Source organism: Falco punctatus (genome assembly GCF_963210335.1).
Source record: "Falco punctatus genome assembly, chromosome: 5".
In the NCBI taxonomy this organism is placed as follows: domain Eukaryota; kingdom Metazoa; phylum Chordata; class Aves; order Falconiformes; family Falconidae; genus Falco; species Falco punctatus.
In genome coordinates, this window is record NC_137584.1 from 25748374 (window position 1) to 25768251 (window position 19878).

The 19878-nt window shown below is 36.1% G+C and overlaps 1 protein-coding gene across 19 annotated transcripts in view; it reads right to left on the reverse strand.

The window, feature by feature from the left end:
- The window catches only part of EIPR1 (EARP complex and GARP complex interacting protein 1), a 137995-nt gene that overhangs the window by 67977 nt on the left and 50140 nt on the right, over window positions 1–19878 (reverse strand). For all 19 annotated transcript variants that reach the window (XM_080387815.1, XM_080387811.1, XM_080387808.1 and 16 more), the window contains exon 5: window positions 9286–9385. In XM_080387815.1, coding sequence (XP_080243941.1) covers window positions 9286–9385 — 100 coding nt within the window. The remainder of the gene's footprint in view (window positions 1–9285; window positions 9386–19878) is intronic.

A 19878-nucleotide genomic window follows, 5' to 3' on the forward strand; every position in this document is an offset into this window, starting at 1 on the left:
CCTTTCTACAACTTGCAGATTATTAACATAAAGAAAAATATTGAACACAATAATAAAATAAACCGCAGTTTTTATTTTTTGACACATACGAGACTCCAGACACAAGAGCATATGCAGAGCTTAAGTGGGTCATTTCAAAAATTAAACTCTCTAGTAAAAGGTCTTGGCCATACACAGCTCAGACTGGAGGGGGAGAGGAAGGCAGCAAATGTTAACACTGACAGTAAGGTAATGCCAACAAAAAGAGCATCTCTTTTCAGGCATTTCAAAATCTCTTATTGAGACAGAAAGTATCACATATCCAAAATATGACTCAGAGCAGAAGGTCTTTGTCAACAGTAAACAACACTGTCTCCAACACCCCAGCCATGTTTTATTCTTTTTAAGTCTTCATTTGAACTATTATAAAAAGATCAGAATTTTTTTTCTTTTCAGCCAGAAGTTTAGGGGCAAGGCCAGCACAGGCATCCTGCACTATTTCTTAACAACACACATGAAAACACACATACATGTTAGATTGGCCAAGTCATGCTTGCCTTCCCAAGTGATTTTTAAGTACCTGCAGGAATTAAATTACATCTTTCCTCATATGGATATCCAGCTACGTATACAGACATCAGCTCATGGTACACTTCTGTTAATAAAATGAAATCCCAGAAGTTACTGAGTATTTTTTTGTTCAATATCCTTTTGCATGTCTTCAGTGAGCCTGAAAGGAAGTGCATGGACTTAAAGGACAGCAAGGGGTAAGGAAGGGAAATTTTCATACAGAAGGAGGAAACACTATGTAACAGAAGGAAGTCTGCAAGGCTTCTTCCTGGTAATCCAAGAAATAAGCTTAAAGGAAACAAAGCTGGTAGTTCAGAATTGTAAGTACAGGTTCAAAAAAACCCTAGCTTCAGTTTTAATTCATACCTAAATTCATGGATAGGTAAGAAAGTTTTCTTTTTATCTTGAACTCTTCCTCCACTTCATTAAAGGCAGAAAAGTTGACTAGAGAAGGAAAGGGAAACAGGACAAAGGCATGTTTTAGACATTAATCTCACATGAGGATTTGGATTTGTGCTGCCCAGAAGGTGAACATGTGCAGCTCTGAGGGCCTCACTGGATACTGAAGGAAAACAATTCACAGTAATATTTTATAAACACAAAATGTGACTTACAGTAAGGAAAAACAAAAAAGGAAGTGAATAAGACCCAGTGTCTGCTTTTAGACAACAGAATTAGCTATTGTTCAGGGATCACACATTGACTTTAGAAAAAAAGTCCCGACAAAATGTAATCTTGAAGTGTAAAACGGTTATCAGAATATGGATAGATGTAACACTGTTCATAAGTGCTTAACTGAATCAGCCCAAAGCTGATGACATCAGAACAATAATAAAAAAGCAGTGTGATATTATACTACAATTGCATGAAAGCAGTAATTTGTAATAAAGATTTTCTGAAAAATATTAAGCAATATAATACGACTGGAATAGAACTATATACGTTATCCTCAGTGAAAGAAGGGGTTTTACAAAAGCAAAGTATCTGAACATGAAAAAGTCTATCCTAGCTTTGAAGGACTGATTTCTGTGTATTTAAATAAAAATGTCAATTATTCCAACTTATTTTTACTAGAACTTCAGTAAGGACTGAGATGCCTCTTTCTGCTTCAAATTTTGACCTCATATGGACTAATTCGGAAAGAGGAAAAAGATCACAGTAACCTTAAAAAACCCCAAGAAACAGCATATATTAACGGCTAGAGGGTACAGAAATTATCTAGAAAAAAACACAAGCATGATGGAGACAGTGAACCAGTTGCTCTCTTCTAAGAAAAGAGCAATGGGGCATCAAATGAAGCCTGCAGAAATTAGATTCAAGAGTAAACAAAAGAAAGTGGTTCTCCACTCAATGGACTCCTTGAGAAAAACACACTTGAATGCATACAGCTTACTTATGTCCAAGAACAAAGTAGGAAAGTACTTGGAAGAAAGATCTATTGAGGGTTATACTAAGTAGACAAACCCAACCAAGCTCAGAAAAACCCTTGGATTGAAAAGAGTAGAAGACTGAGTGAACATTAAGGGCAAACTATCCAATACATTTGCTCCACTGAACTGTTGGTTGGTGCCTGCTACAGCCACAGTTTCAAGCACAATACCAGGGCTGGGCGGACTCAGGTATGGACCAGCACAACCATTCTGAGCACTGAGCAGCATGAAGCAGACAAATGGCAGAATTTATCAACTTTACTTCTGAGGCTGGATGAGGGGGCTGTACTTTCTTTCTTTGGTCACAACACTGAAAAACAGCCCTAGAGGACCAGTTTTAAAGTTCTAGAAACTTCTGGATAAAATGGTAACTGGAAACATACAGTTCTGTTCCCTCGCTATGCTACCTTCACCTAATAAATAAGTTTTTCATACACACAACTTGGGTTTTGGTGTTTTGTTGTTTTTGGTGGGTTTTTTTTGTTAGCGTATGAACTAATTCTAAAGGAGAATGACTAGAATTAATAGTTGTCATGCATTTGGAAGGTCAGTTGTTTCCCAGACAGACTTTGACACAAACCATTAGAAAACATCTCCCAAGCAATGTTCTTATAAGAAAATAAAGGCTAGCATAAAAATATTTAAAATATGAATTTTTCTTTTCTGTTAATTAAAATCAGTCCACTTGGTAAAGTGTGCAACATTAGCACACAGAAGAGTATCTTAGTTTCAGAATTTTCTCATCTGAAAAAATGGGATTATCAATCATTATATAGGGAGAGAAAAAAATGCAAATTTTGTTGTAAAGGCTTAACAACTGCAGCCATCTACTAAATATTTATCAATAGATTGATATCAATAGATTGATATCCTTGAATTATTCAAGCAAATTACTCAGTTTTGATTTTTTGATGAAAATGACCATTAACGATTTGAAGTACATGAAATAAATTGGAGTTTTTTAAACAGTTTGAAATTATTTGAAGATAAAAACCCAGACATCTTTTACCTGAGAAGTAAATGAGAAGACATCATGCCTTTTGATTTCCTAATGCCTTTTTTAAAAAAAATAAATGTTTATTAAATTAAACTAGTTTTCTTACCCCTGCAGCAGCAGCTGTGTTTTAAACAGACTAAATTAAAAAAAAACAAACCACCCAAAACACAAAAAAAGGGAACACTAAACAACTCTCACATCTAACCTGAGAGGTCATAAGACTAAAAATCTGATCGATATATAAGTGCATTCCAGATTAGACTTCTAAGTCATTATTTCATTTATTAAATATTCATAGGCTTATGCTGCACATGCTTATTTGATCTTGACTCCCTCCTCAGTAAAGACAGGGTAGTGAAGACATCTTAAAGAATTAAGTCCATAAATATTTAGAATTTCTAATGAGTATCAACTTGAAGAAGTTAGCTTATGGTAGTGATTACTTAAACTCACTGAGAAAAATCACACACGTTATTTTTTTGCTTTTTAACCATACCCTCATCAATTGGAAATAGGCCACAATTCTGTTCATGCTTGAGGTTGTGTGAAGATCTCAAGACAGCCTCAAGGAGATGTCCTTGTAACAACTACAGTAACAATGCATGTATAAGACTATTTTGAGATTCACATCAAGAAAGGCTGAGTGTTGTTCTGGCTTGTTATTGACAGAAACTGAAATATTGATGAGAATTTTAAATTCTTTGAGTTCAGTTCCTCCCACTGCAGACAACCACACCATGTAGTCCCTTCATAACGCTTGTTACAATAATTTTCCTTTTCCACATCATACTGGCAGCTCAGAGTCACTCTCAGAATAGCTATGTAACAGAATCTACATATTTTTAAGTGCTGAGTTTCCACACCACAGCAAGAAAATATTTATGTTCCTTAAACAAAAGTTTTCTGCTTTATACTACGAAAATTAAACATTAAGTTCATCCTCTATATTGTTACTCCTACATACTGGTGATGAGTTCCAAGTTTCTGTCACCAACAATTCTCATCATTTCACTCCTACTTCTACGCTATCATTAAGGAGACCATTAAACAAAACTAATCCCAACACAAACTCTTTAAGAACTGGCTTTCTATCCTCTTTCTGATCCAGTAATTTCTCTTTTATTTCTTCAGACAGTGTTTGCCCTGCTTTAATTAATCTATGTTTATTCTACTTGCAGTAATTACGGGGCACTCTACAAAGCTCTCTGCTGAAGTCCACAATGTAACTCCTGCCTTGAGGAAAAGCAGCCATCTTCCCAAGAAAGCACCTCGTGCTTGTTCCTAGTATCCAATAGCTTACTTTTATCCAGATAGACCGAAATCTTTCCCACAGGATCTTCCATCTCACCTGGAATGCCACTGCCAGATATCTTATTTTGTTCTGAATTAAGAACACCCTATATGTTAAACACTACAAAAGAATCCAGAAGGGACTAGAAATCTAAAAGGAATCTAATTCATCTTTTGGATAAAAATGATTAAACCCACACATCTACTCTTCCTCTCTGTGAAAAGAGGCGCAAACAGAAAAATACTTACATTTTAACATCTCCATTTCATTCTGTTGCACCCATCTGCTGTTCCAAACATACTGCATTTACCCAAGGAAGAGTTCTAGTGATTTGGTGACATCTGACCTGAAGTCTGTATACAGAAATATTAACTGTCATCTTTTCAGCAGAACCTACTCAGACCTTGTGGATTTGTTGGGCTTCTCTCTGGTTCAGCTAATGATTATAAATGGCAAAGAATAGATAATTTAATTGCAAAGGGTAATGATGCAGTGAGCATAAGATTAGTTTCATCCCAGAAGGTAATGTCCTCAAAACAATAATAAAGGGAGTGCTCAAAAGGACAGGAAAAGCTTGTCTTAATGCAAATACAGGCAAATATTCCTGTATTAAATATCATAATGAAGAAACAAGTTTGCAGAAAATGTTGAAAGAGGAGAAAAAAGCAAACCCACAGAACTGTGTAGTAAGTTCTGGTTAATAAATGTCTCCTATGATGGGCTGACCAGATGATTCAGAGGATGAATACACCCGTAATTTTCTTACAAAGAACCTCTGAAAATATTTGGAACCCTAAAATTCTTCAGGCTAATTCGTATTAAACAGTGTGACTTGTAACTCCCTGGCAGATTGAGAAGATGCATGCAATAAAAAACTTTGAAATTATGGATCAGAGCAGGCAAAGAGAAATTTTGGCCCATGCAAAATTTTAAAGATGCATATATTTTCAGTTTTTCACCAATACTGCACCTGAGTTGTAGATTAACTTTTTCACAAACATGGAAAATTTCATAAAGAGTAGCACTGGGTTTACCTCTTGCCATTAAAAGTAATATTGCCTACAAAGCATATCTATCGAAAAATGAAGCAATTAAAAGGTGTTCTTAAAACAGGAAGATCAGTGTTGCACCAGTGTAATGAATACCTTCTTACTTCTATTACCTGATACAGATCCAGTGGTCCAGATCCTACTTCTAGTTAATGATGATGTTCTCATTCAATTTGAACACCATCATGTTTTTGAGAAAAAGGAAAAAAAAAAAAAAAGAAACACACTGACATTTTTATTATCCTAATCCTATGTTATTGATTTATTCAGTTAACATATACACACACACAGGTACACAGTTATTTCACTTGTAAGTCTATAGCAACGGGAACGTTTTGTAAAGACTTCCTCCCCACAACAGTCCCTACAGAACATTTAAGTTTACTAGCTTCTTACTGCTTTGTCACCCATCTATCAGAACCAAACAACATGTTAGGTGGTAAGACATGCCAAAAATGGATAACCTTTTAACCTAGTGAACAATAAACACAATGTTTCTTATGTGTATCTGCATATTAAGCACATATGAACTTCCTGGCAAGAATTTTCTATATAGTACTAACTGATGCCTTCTATAACAAGCTACAACCTCCAAAGGAGCTGTGGACAGTTTCCATGGTCTGTCTTCAGAAAACTTTTCTTTAAAAAAAAAAAATACACACGCCATTTTTAATGCTGGTAAGGGTTGACTTTTTTCTGTAGGATTTTCCATGCCTGTTTTCCAGGCCAAAAAAGCTCTTTTAATTAATATCCCAGAAAAAGGTGTTTTAACACTCTGACCAAAAAGCATTAAAATACAAACCATGTGCTTTTTAGGGTTACAACATATTTTGCATACAACCCTCCCTTATACCGGGTATACACAGAAAGAAATCACAATTTCACCAACAGCTTATTGCTCTACAAAGACTCCTTGTACATGGTGATAACCAAATGGAAAATACATTTATTACTTACCCCTACCAATGCTGTTCTCTAAACAACCTTTTTTCACAGTTTTCTCTTCACATTCTAAATACTACAGCAACAAAGGATGGGGTAGAATGTTAACTTTGTCTTTGTTTTGCCTTTTTTTTTCTTTAAGCAGAAAACCATCTCAGTAATGAAGCATTTATATTTTTCCTCATTGCTCCCTGTAACTGTCAGTCCTACACAGTTTTTTGTAAATATAAAATTGCTACAGTGTAACCATTATTGCTTTACAGCCTTCTATGGATTCTAACAGAAAGTTAATGTTTAAGGAAGGAGGTAATCTTCAAATATTTCAGAAATACACAGCAGTTGATTCTAGGCCTGAAAAAGCCTATGATACTGGACTTCAGGTTGTCATCATTTTAATTACTAGGAAGTCTACAGCAGGCATTTTAAAGAGATGTTCATGCTTTCCTCAGCCTGTTCAGCAAGACTCTGGTTAACTCCGGAACCCACAGACATGTTCGAGACATTTGTTGCAGATAAAAATTTGACAGGAATGCAACAATACCACTCATCTTAGAAGAGATTCACCTGGCATAAGGTTTAGACGCGTGAAGATATGTTTTCCAAAATTCAGGTTTCCATGGACTTTTACTATTAAACTCACTTTCAAAGCAGTCACTGACTCAGCGATGAAGCAAATACCATCTAAGATTAACTCAAAATTGCCAGAGCAGAAGACTGATAAAAGTAAACAGTTATTTCCAAGTAAAATTTTAAATCACAAGCAATTCTAATTTAGAGGGCACTCACATGAGATGGTAGCTTATTTTAGACAAAAATAGAGAGAATCAATCAAATTCTTTATCAGGTCTCCTGAGAGCCTGACTGCAAAATCTAAGTGACACATCAAACTTGTGCAAACTAAAATTTTTAACAAACATTTCAAAATGCTCCTATCTGAAGATGTCAGTCAAGGGTTAATATACCTACTTTCATAATCTTAGCTTCATTAGATGAAGCAGGTTTTTTGATGCAGAATTTCACTTTTGTTTTTTTCTTCTTTCCTTTTATCAAATATAAGCATGTAACAAATGTCAGAGGTTAAATCCCCCTAATTCCTTTATCTCTTACTTTGCCACCAGTATTTGATGCAATACAGGCATATTTTAAAGGTAACCAAATAAAATTTATTCTATGTAAGGAACACTAAGTGAAATACTGAAGCGATCAGCAAGCTGAATATCGCTTTGAGGACAGAAATACTGATTTCCAAAATCATGCTGAAATTCCAGTTAGGTGAAGAGTCTAGTCCTCTCCAAAATCATGCAGATCCCAATTCTAGCCATGGAAGGAAAAGGAAATGGAAATCATAGTTGCATTCAAAACTATTTGCGTGACAGAGTGAGGAGTTCAGAAGAATAGTAAAAGGAAGACACAGAATAGAAACTTCTAGTAAATAAATCCCAAGCAAAACAAAATGGGTGTCGGTGGTGAGAGAGAGAATTTGGCATTAATTGTAAGACTGCCACACAGAGAGGCTGGTAATACACTAGACAGCATCCCAAAGGCAATCATATTTCAGAAAGATTAGGATTAGGAATAACTTTGACAGTTATGAGAAAGTGGTTGAGACAGTGAAAAAACTGTGAAATTCACATTCAAAAGAACTTTATCAAGAGAGGGCACAGAGTTGCTCAAAGAGAGAATGGAGGAGAAAGGGAAAAGAAGTCTAGCAGTCCCAGCACTTAGAGACACGAGGAGTTCTAGTATGAAAGCAGCAGCACCATCCCCAAAAGTATTTTTCCAACAGGTTTAAAGAAAGTATTCCAAAAAAGTCTGTGTGTTACGCAGGCATTAGAAAAGAAATACTGGCTAATGTAGAAGTAATGCACATCCAGTGGGTACAATGCCACATACAACCTCCTAAAGGCTAGCCTTCAGAAACTAACATCCATTCAATAAAAACAAACACTACTTTGAAGAAGCCTTAGAAGGTAACATCACACATACTGATGTTTCAGGTGAAGAAAAAGCTGAGGTTGTCTCATCTAGTGAAGGAACCCAAAGGACCTGATTATGAACATAAACAATTACACTGTATTACGTTACATTGATACTATGCAAAATCTAGCAAAATAGTAACAATGCAAGACTTCATCTATTTGCACACAGTCAGATGGAACCACAGGGAAGAGCTTATGGACATAATATCTTGGCTCTTTAAGCAACTGCCGGTTGAAAAAAACTGATTCTCCAGCATCCAAGAAAAGAAACTAACCCTGAACTGCGAAGTTAATTCAGGAAGTGACAACAGATCAACTGAATAATAATGACTTGACACAATCAGTCTCCATTTTTAAGGACAGACACTGACCTAAATGACTCTATACAGATACATTCAGTTTTCCATATACAATCTATGTCATCATACAGAAAACAGTAAACTTTTTTGTTTATCCATAAGAGGTGGCATAGACAGACAGAAATCTATGCCAATGACACCCTTTTATATATGTTCCTGAATAAGAAGTTTTCAGCCATGAGCACAATAAACTGAACAGACAGTATAGTACTAAGTTAAAATAATAATGAAAACTCAAAGCAGCACATAGCAAATAGATAAATTTACATTATGCTTATACATACAAGGGTTGTAAATTAGATAGAGGGCTGCATGGTATTAACCAACATGAGTTAATATACTATTATCTGAATTCAATAACCTGTGGCTTTCCCAATCACCAATTTTTCCCTCATACACATTTATCAAATTAGTATTACTTTATTTTAGATATTATTCACTGTAAAACCAGTAGGAAAGTAAGGGGAACTCTAGAAAAAGGAAGATATTTAACTACTAGCAACAGACACAAAATACTACTCTTAAACACTCCTATACCAGACAACTGAGTATTCATTTCCCCCAAGCACGTTAAAGGCAAGATATTTCTGAAGGAGTAATTAAAAGATTAGCAAATTCTAGGCTACTGAATGTTGCCATTTGTACTATATTCAAGTATATGATGTTTTATTAAAAAAAAAATTTCTTACCACAGCTTTTGCTGAACTTTCCTGCAAGTCCCACAATAATATGTTATTATCAGCCAGCGAAATAATCTTTTTGCCGTCTCCCATTGGTTCCCACATAACACTGTAAAACAGAAAATGAAAAAAAAACACAACCTAACAATAAAACCAATCAGAATTTGCACTAGAAAGCCATTTTAACTCTGTGGATCTAATCTATTCCAAAACATATTAAACCATATTCCTTATGGTTTCCTTCAGCTGAAACTCGTCCCATATTTTCAGTGCAAAATCTGCCATTAACTAGCAATTTAGCAATTTTTATACATACTAGATAAACATTATTGTAGAATCAGTTACTTAAAAACAATGTGATACCAAACTTAGGCTTTCTTATAGAATCTTTTAGGTAGTGCTAATTTACACATCCTTTTCTTTTTCAAGTGCCCTCTGACATCCTGTCCAAATCTGTCAGGGAAACATGCCACCCAGCTTCTGTAGGTGCTAGCCTAACTGTAAAAAGAGAGCTTCTCAAAATCCATACTTCATTTGTTGTCCATTCTGCATATTGAATCATACAGCAATCATGCAAAACAAACAGTGATTACGTCATTGTAGCGGTCATTCTGCACACATACACAGAAAAACCCCAGACCTTGACGTACATGCACTTTTGAGTGCTTTAGCTTGAAACCTCAAAGGTTTTCATACATAGAGTTGTGCATCCTTTCTGAAGACACACCAAAAGTAAGCCTCAGAGCTCTGAGGAAAACCTCTTCCAGTTCAGCAGCTGTCATCATGATTCAATTAACATACACTGTTAACCTTTGATTCACCAGTTTCATGCTATATATGAAGGGATGAAAAAAATCAGTCCTCATCCCTAGTTCTACGAGAAGCAGCATATTCAAGCCAGTCAGTATGGGCAGCACAGCTAAGTGTAAGTACTATAACCCTAATAAATTTGCTAGAGATAACAGTAAGGTTAAAAGATTAAAAATTGTCTTGTCATTTGAAGAGACTAGATTTCCATACCCAACGCAGTTAAAGTTGTGCCACCTCCCAATCATCTTAGAGTGCCACAATACAGCTAAAGGCAGAGATAACTTTAGTATCAACAGCTACATAGAGAAACTTCTTCCCATCTCTAGATAAAAACTTAAGTTATTCAGAGGCATTTGATATGCTGTTCTCATCCTCAGTATATAAGTATGAAAAAATACCTCTTGCAGTTTGCCCACAGTCCATCACTAGACATAAGTTTTCTAGCACGTTTAGCTTTTCACATGAATCAGTTCAGAATCTGGACTGAAGAGATGAAAGAAGGCTGCATGAGTAGACACAGCCTCAGGCAAGTGTGCCCACCATTAGGCGCCTGTCCTAACTCTGTGCTGCACATTATGCATGCTCCTATTTTATCCCCAGTTTCACACTACTCCTACCTTCCCAAGACAGTGGGCATGACCTGGCTGGCCCCAGATCTAAGCCAAGGAACTCCATCTAATCTTACAGTATAAAACACAAGGAAAAGAAAATAGGAAGTTGCAGGTAACAGAAAAAAGTGACACAGTATCATTTTTCACACCGTAAGCGAAACACCACCTCAGTGAATTCTTAGCAGATACCTTCCTCTCAAAATCCTCTTGCTTCTTCTGTGAGGAATTTCATTGCTTTTTACCTGCACGCTTAGTAAAACAAGCATTAGATATACGGGCAGATGACTGCACCAGTTTGCTTTAATAGGGAAGCCAGGCTATGCAGAGAAAATAAATTATGCCAAAAAAGAAAAATAACGCCAAGTAGATGAGAAAGATGGAACTATAACTAAAATGGTGTGTTGGCTGACTCTTCAACCACTGCACTTTTCCCTTGGGCAACAGCACAGATCAAAGAACGAACTAGCCCCTGCATCCATCTTCTGCTAAAACCATGACCCATATCCTTATTACATTGTCAATCCATGGAAATTAACTACTTAGAAAAGTTTGTTTGTAATGAGCTCCCTTGTATGAGGACAAAATCACTTTATTCAGCCCATTAAGCTACCATCATGTTTTTAAGTGTGTTTTAACACCAATATGGAACTAAAATGTTTCTATAATTTGCTTTAAACTGAGCTGTTCTGTCTGTAGTATTGCCGATCTTATTTTCAGAAGTGTTTCTTGTTAAACTTGTACGGTACAACTTGGAAAAAACATAGGCAACTGAAAATGAGTGTTGATACTAAAAACGATGAAGCAGTTGTGATTACACATTCAACCAACATTTTTTCCCATAATCTTGAGAAGCAACCAACTGGCACAGGCATGGTTACTTCAGAATTTCATATGGTCCTACTGCACAGATATATCAATTAGATCCTTGTAAAAGATGAAAACATTTTATGAACACATATAAAAGAATAAAAAAATTAATGCACTATAAACTGCATGTGATCACAGCTGACCTTCCACAATCCAGGTTTCCAAAGTAAAATTTAAAGAGAGCAGGATCATTGCACAACTGGATGGGTAACCAAGAAATCTTTAAGTTGATTCTGATCACATTTATTTATTTTAAGTCCATCACTTTTCTTACATATTGCTGAAAACATAAGTGGTATTTAGTGTTGATACATATAGATATATTTTTAATTATAGACAATGAAATCTGGTTTGACCAATTAACTCTTAAAGAGCTCTTCCAGCCAGAGATCAATGTTCTTTTATGCCTGTTGATGTATTTGCACCTTTCCTGCACTGATAATTGAACTTTTAGTTGTAAAAGCTAGATTGGAAGCACTTTCTTTGACGTTTTCAAAGTTAGGAAGAAATTTCCCATCTTTAAGTGTCACTGAGCTTCAAGGTAAAGAATTTTTACAGCTGAATACAGTGTGCTAATTAGAGCCAATTATAACCCAGCCGACATACCTTGAAATGAAAAGGTCTCTCCACATTCACTCTGTCCTTGTGAGTTGCCCATTTTGCTTCCATTTAATTTGTCTTTCATAAAAGTTCATTGTTTTATGGGTGTGGTTGTAGCAATCATTCAGATTTTATAATCTATGTGAAGGTTACTCAAATCACTCCTTGTAACATGTTCAGTTGTATTCTGTAGTCATGACAATGCTGAACATGGAAAACCATAGAGAAGTGGGCAGGGGGGAAATACTAGTGAGTGAAAAGCAAGTGTTTTCAAGCAAGATACAAATTTTAGAAAAACTGAAGTTTTCATTTAGAACAACTTTCAGACACAGCAGAGGTGGTGATAATCTTTAAAAAGGGAGACAGATAAACCAGGCAATACCATTTTCCTGAGTGTACCAACAGTTGCTGATGCTTACGGTTTTCCAAAATGGGCAAGATAATTGTCAAATTCACAGCTGCCACTCAGAAACTGAGTGTCAACTTCACCACTGCTCTTTAGATAATCTATAAACAGCAGACAAGCAATTATATTTGTTGCCTTTTACCCTATTTTGTTATCATCTGTCTCCCGATGCTTTAAATTAGCTTCTAGCCAGCAGGTTTTGGTAAAAAAAAAAAAAAAAAAAAAAAAAAAAAAATCCTACAGAGAACGTTTTCCTAGTAAAGAAAAAAAAAGAGAGTTTAAAATACTCAGTCAAATGCACACAGGAAAGGCCTCTATTATCTGTGTTTTATGCTGAAAGGATAGTTAACACCATCATTTATTAACATACTGAGCTTTTACAAATGAACAATTCAAGAGTTCTCCATTGTAGACTAAAGAAGAACAAAGCAACATGCAAAAGCTTTCATTGATGTGAAATGCAGTCAGCCACAATGTGTTGGACAAAGCAAGCATTAACTAATACTTAACCATAATTATAGAACTGACAACCATTTATTTCTATAAAGTGGAAAATGTTGCTAGACTGAAAATTCTCATGCACTGCAAAATGGAAATTACACCCAAACATTTGGTAACTGAGCAGCACACCCTGCAGCCTCAATGTAGCCCATCAGAAAAAGTCACATTATGGACTCAAATATCCTGCCCTCTTTGCGGTACAGTGATTCAAATTTAAAGACGACTCCGCTAATCAGGCGATTAGGACATTATAGGAGATCAGACTGAGGACAGCCTAGAACCCACAATCCTTACTCTTTACTTAAGTGCTCTACGGAGCGGCTACATTTCTGGAAGAAAACAGTTCTGGCTATTTTGAAGTGTATTGAAGTCTATTCTGCAGGTAAGACATGTAAGTTATGCTTTGTCTCAAACTTCTCAGCCACTGAGATATATTTTGGTGTCTAGCTCCTCAAGACACAGTAAACCAAGAACCACAGCTACTTTTCACAAAAAAAGTGAAAGATAAGGTGAACGTATTTTAGTTGCTGTTTTAGCTAAGAGTTAAGAGGCTACTGAGAGGCATGAGAAAGGAAGTTAAACATTATTTTGGACAAGAACCTCAAAGACAGCTGGGCTTTATTCTGATTCTTAAATTATTTTTACATTCAGAAAAATAAAACTGCTGGACAAAAGAATACAAGAGTACCCTAACAAGGAGGTGACAGAAAAAGCACCTGCCTTTAAAAATTGTTTTAAGGCTTTTTTCATTAAATTATCATACTACAGTGCTGGCAACCCCACAAAGTCTTTTGAAAAAATCATAAAGCAGAATGCAAAATAATAAAGGCTCCTCGATATTTTTATTTACTTCACTGCATCTCCTTGCCTACTAGAGCTGTGACTAAACATGTTTATAGTGAGAAAAGGAATTGTGATTCTTGCTTTATGGGTCTAATTAGTTTCATCATTGAAAAGGTATTTACTTACATGTAAACATAATAAAGACAGCCTGAATTTTAGGAGATCACAATCCAACAGAAAACATGGTAGTGAATTTGTTACAAGAAACCAAGATATAGGACTCTGATGTTAAGCAGCAGCTCCTAAAAATCCATTCTGTAGAAGCAGCTATTAAGATGCTGTTGAGCAACTCATGATTTAAAGGGATGACCAACAGGTGAACACCTCTGTGGTACATTACAGTCTCAAACTTCTGTCTGGCTGGCCGTGGGTTTACATATTAATAAAGCATGAAACAGCAAAGCAGAATCGTGCAAATTGATTATACAGACTGTACATATGAACTGACAAAAGCTGTCACTGGTAACATTTCAAGTCGCAAAACATTACAGATGTGAGTTAACATCTGTAGCTTGTAGTTTAGCCAACTTACCTACATTCTTTATATACTCGCGGCACAATAAGAGTAATCACTGGCGGATGCAAAGCAAATCAAGCTACGTAAGCAAATGGGTGAAACAGTAAATAGTAAGACCTGTTTTATACAACGGAACCTGCAACTAACCGTATTCAGACTTAATACTATCAACCACGTTCTACAGCATTTATTTTTGAAGTAATACAACACACAAGTTCTACACGTGGACAGTTCTTGTAGAGTGTGTAGTGAGAGTTTTTACAAGCGTAACCTACAGTTCTTCAGAGGGTAGTAACCTATGAAATCCTCAATTCCTTCCCATTGAGTTGTGGGTGAAGCAGATTATTCCTTCTGCATTCAGAGAGATAGTCCATATGAAAATCCCACAGAGTAAGGAAGCCGTGGACAGCACCAATTGAAATCCATGCTACAAAGTAGTTTTGTAGCAAGGCCTTAGTAAGGTCATGAGGCTTCTCCATGTTTATTTGGTATTGCAGACAAGTCCTTAGAGTTTATTAACAATATTGTGAGGCTTATTTTGCCTGCTTGTCGTCACAGGTATTTGTTCCAGACAAATGAAGAATATTAATTCACTTTTCCAGAAAAATTTCTGCTTTCAAAGATATAAAAGGTATACTAGATTTTTTGGGATGCTGCCTTCTCCTCCAAGGTCTGCCTTTTACTGGCATATGCAGCACATTACGAGAGATCCTGGATTTTTGCTCAACTTCACGCATGTTGGGATTGACTGCTCTTGAACTTGGGAGAAAGTAACCCTTGCATATTAAACATTTTCTTTAGACCCCTCTTCCCCCTAGGGCCCTATCACACGGGACTTATTCAAGCAGATCCCTGAAGAGGCCAAAATCTGCTCTTCTGAAGTCAAGGTTGCGAGCTTGGTTTTTACCCTGTTCCCTCCTCTCGGGATCCTTAACTACACCATCAGTCTCATCAGTCAATGCTGCCTTTGTCTTTCCCATCCACAACCAGCTCTTCCTTCAAGTATGAGGTCCAGCAGAGCATCTCTCCTCCTTGGCTCCTCTGTCACTCACATCACGAAGTTATCTATACTCTGCAAGAACTCCCTGGGCTGCCTGTGCTCTGCTGTGTTGTCCCTCCAGCAGATACCAGGGTGGTTAAAGTGGCCCACAAGGACCAGGACCTCCAAACATAAGGCTACTTCTCCCTGTCTGTATAAGGCCTCATCTAGTTGTTCTTCCTGATGAGGCAGCCTACTACAGACACCCATTACTTGTTTCACTTGTAATTGTCTGCTCTTCAATCCTTACTCACAAGTTCCATTTGGCTCATCATCCATCCCCATGAACTGCAGCAGCTCTCTCTGAGAGAAGACAACTGTATTCATCATCATCCCAGCCTGTCCTTCCTAAAAAGCCTCAGTACTCCTTTCAGTTTTGTCTGCAGCTATTTTGTCTATTCAAACTTAGTAACTGGAAAACATAGTATCACATGCAGACAACACATTTCCTAGTCTTTTTAGTGTTGTTAAATACAGTTATAATAATATCAGTGTACAAGAAGAGACCATAACCCCTGGCTTCCCTTGGTTTTGGTTTGACCAGAGGAATACTGTTATACTACTGTGTCTTCAATTAAGACAAAAATGCACCATCACAGGGTATTTTCAAAACATCTCCACTATATAAAAGACAGTTTACCAACAGATTTTTTTTTATTTTTTTGTTTCTTTCTTTCTGGGTGTTTTTTTGGTTTTGAAGGGTTTTAGAGGGTTTTTTGTTTGGTTTTGTTGTTTGGGTTTTTTTTAATGAAACCTGGGGGGCTGTTTTATTCTCCTTTATTCTCTTTTGGAGGGGAGAGAAGAGCTTTTTTTTGGGGGGGGGGGTGATAATTGAAAAGGTTACGCATTGTTTCTGACATTCCATGAAACATTCAATACAGTCTAAAGAATACAATAGATTAAGAAAGTTAGTATTTCCTCAAAGTAATGAAAATTGGATTCTTCACAAGAATATTTAAATATTAGCGCAGAAACACTCGCAAATAAAATAACTTCATTATGTTTCACCCATGCCTTTCCATATTGCTGAAGTGCTAAATACATGTCTACACACAGGACAGTTCTTGCAAAAGTTTTACGTTTATCACATTACCACAGTGAATATTTTACAGTAGTCCATTAATTATCCTACTGTTACTGATGGCTGAAATATCCAAGAAGTCAATGGCTATTTCAAAACATTTTGGAAGTTCTTTTTTCTTTTTGCAAGTGTTTTAGAACAAGCCCATGTGAGACATGTGCTGAGATCGCAGAACATATTATAGCTGTAGTGGGTTTTTGGTGACATGTCCACAATAACAAAAGGTCTAGAGTATATGCAGCTAAATTACTATAGGAATGCAGTGTTTGGCAGTATAGTTTATGGTACCTGTTGAACTCTGTATCCCATACCAGAAAAAGCACTTTACTAAGCACAGAGTTGTGTATCTGCTTGGAAGATCTGCAGATACTATTACACAGACCGATCTTTTTAACAGTTTTAGTAACAACTCACTAAGGAACTGAAACCTATTTATTAATACGAAGAAGAATCAATTGACAAGATGCTTTGGCCAAGAAACATGACCAGAGTCAAGTAAGAACTGTTCAAAAAAGTATGTACAGTTTAAAGATCTGCATGAGTATTAAAAGCTGTTTTCACTTTCTTTCTTAACACTAACAGGAAAAAAGCTTCGAAGTAAGGAGCAACACATTTCACATAAGCAGAGACTGATGACAGGTAACTCTGGGTGATGGTAAAGTGCTATTTACAGTAAACAGTACATGTAGAAAAATAGAACCTCCCAGCATATATACGAGTTTCTTCTATGAAATTTGAAGGGGGCGGGCAGGAAAACAGTGTGTAAAGATAGGATTCATTTCCAAAGCAGATGGACAAAAGTCATGTAACCTCTATCATTCCACAACATACTGCTCATGGAACAGCTGCTGCCACAGACACCATTTCCATTCTGTTGCTTGAACAGGGCTTAAAAAAAAAAAAAAAAAAAAAAAAAAAAAAAAAAAAAAAAAGAGAGTGAATATTATGGATATGTGACATGCCATGAAAGAAACATTTAACTGGCTTGTCCATTGAAGATCAGTAAAGTGCTCAACCTCAGAAAAACATTATTGGTATGAATGCTTGGCAGGAAAGCACACAGGGAGCTGCCATGTGAAAGTCGTGCCCAGCCTCTGGAGGCCACACAAATGCCATTTGTTTTTTCCATGTACTAATATGAAGATTAAGCGCTGAAACCACCTTATTTGTGAAACAGCTGGAGTGGACAAAAGCAGTCTCTGCAGACTCATTTCAGAGGAAATGGGTATCTACTTGGGGGTGGTGGTGGTGATGTGTGATAATTTGAGTATTTTCATATGGGATTTTCGAGAGATGGCAACACAGATAGATCACATCCTCATTAATTTATTGCTGTTGGTAGCAAATAGGGCATCTGCATGTTTGGAGGTGGGGGGAAAACCCCAGTAAAACAGAATACTCCTAAGTATGTTTCTCCAATGATTTGAAACATGTATATAAGAAGAAAATTATGATAGCCTAGGATCTGCATTGATAGCTGAGGAAAATCACCAGTCCTTCTGTTCAAAAGAACAGCAAAACCAACAATGCTAAAGGTTTACATGGACCTGGCACAGATGTACCTTCTAACACCCCTAATCTACTGACTGTGGATACTGGGGAAATTTGAGTTGAATAGACTGTAAAAAGTGGTTGGGACTCTAGGTGATGTGGTCTCCCTAAATAACCTCTCCATCACCACTGCCTAAGACTGAACGCCAGGCACCCCTTATGTTCTCACACACATTTTATCAAATAGATGCCCTTAATTACAAAGGTACAAGGATCAATTTTTTTCATCCAACAGACATCCAAAAAGACATTTAAAGCCCTGAATTTTTAACTACTGTGTAAGAAGATGTCAGCAATATTACTTTATCTATAATCATCCCAGAATACTGTGCTAAGAAAGAATTCAACTCTGAGGAATAAATATTCAAATAGTAAATGCTTAATGGGGTTTCGAAGAGCAAGTAAGAGTCCAGGACAAAGAAAACAGGGATACCTGTTCAAAGCTCATTCCTTGTGAACATTTAAAAATCTCCTGCATAACTCACCTTTTCCACCGCACTGCAACGTTATTTTTTTTTAATGTTTCCCACTGACCTTTTAAGCAATTTTATAAAAAAAATTAAATAAACTCAGCTAGTATCTATTTAACCTGCAAAATCAGCTAAGGCAGACTGCAACCTTAGTTCTTTTAGTGGTAAAAATAGCTGAAGTGGCATTATAAATAGGAAAAAAAAACCTTCCAGAAATAGCTCAGTTTTCTTTCAACAGGGAAAAATCTCAACTAATTTGGCAGTAAAACTAGGGAATATGACAGCACAGTGAGAACCGAAGCCAAAAACTACTTTCAAGTTTGGAAGAAGTGAAATAGTACTCTACAAACCCATCAGTTTTTACTTTTAGCATAACACAATTTCTGTACTTTTTTCTGTATCATGGTTAATAAATCCAAGGTAAACAAAAAAACCTGCAAAAACTTCAACAAAATGAATTATCATTTTAAGCATATGAAGTCTATTGAAATTAATCAAAGTGGTCATAAATTAATACATGCAGTAAGTTCACATACATGAAACACAGCATAATTTTCCCTTAGTATTTTCTTCAATGTCAGATTTTACTTTCATTAAGATTCCCTTTGCTTTTCAAGATAGAGTCTAATAAATTCTGATCAAAAATTAACATAATAACTTGGGGACATAATATTTTATTATTTTACTACCCAATTAATGAATCACAGTTGTTCCCTAGTATATGCAATTACATTGAATACCTTAAAGTTTTAAATTTGCACAATACTAACCACTCAAGACTACCAAAAGCATTCAAGGGAATGAAAAAGTTACTGGTTCCAGAGACATGTTAAGAGTATGATAAAGGGGAAAAAGACAGAGAAAATGTGAGAAACAGAAAACAAATAGTTGAACATTTGGATTTATATATAATACATGGATTTATTTACAATAAAGCATAATCAAAGATTCAAGAGAAAAAATCCTGTAAAGAACTCAGGATATCCCACAGAATTAAGGTAGCAGAGGGGAGAGAAGTAGAACGTAAGATACAGTTAAGAATTTTACCATTCTAGAAAGGATCAGAATATGAAGGGGAGAGTGTCAATACTGATAAGCAGCTAAAAATTACATGCCTAGTAAAAACACTTGTCATAGCAGGTTTTTGCTAAAAACTTTCTCTATACTTAGTCTTTGTAATGTCAGAAGTGGCTGATGGAGAACGTAAATGTGTGGAATGAACCAGTTGTGGAAGAATTATTCCTAAGTGCTGATAATTTTTTGAATCCATCTGTAATTAATCAGCTTGACCGACATGCTTCTCGTG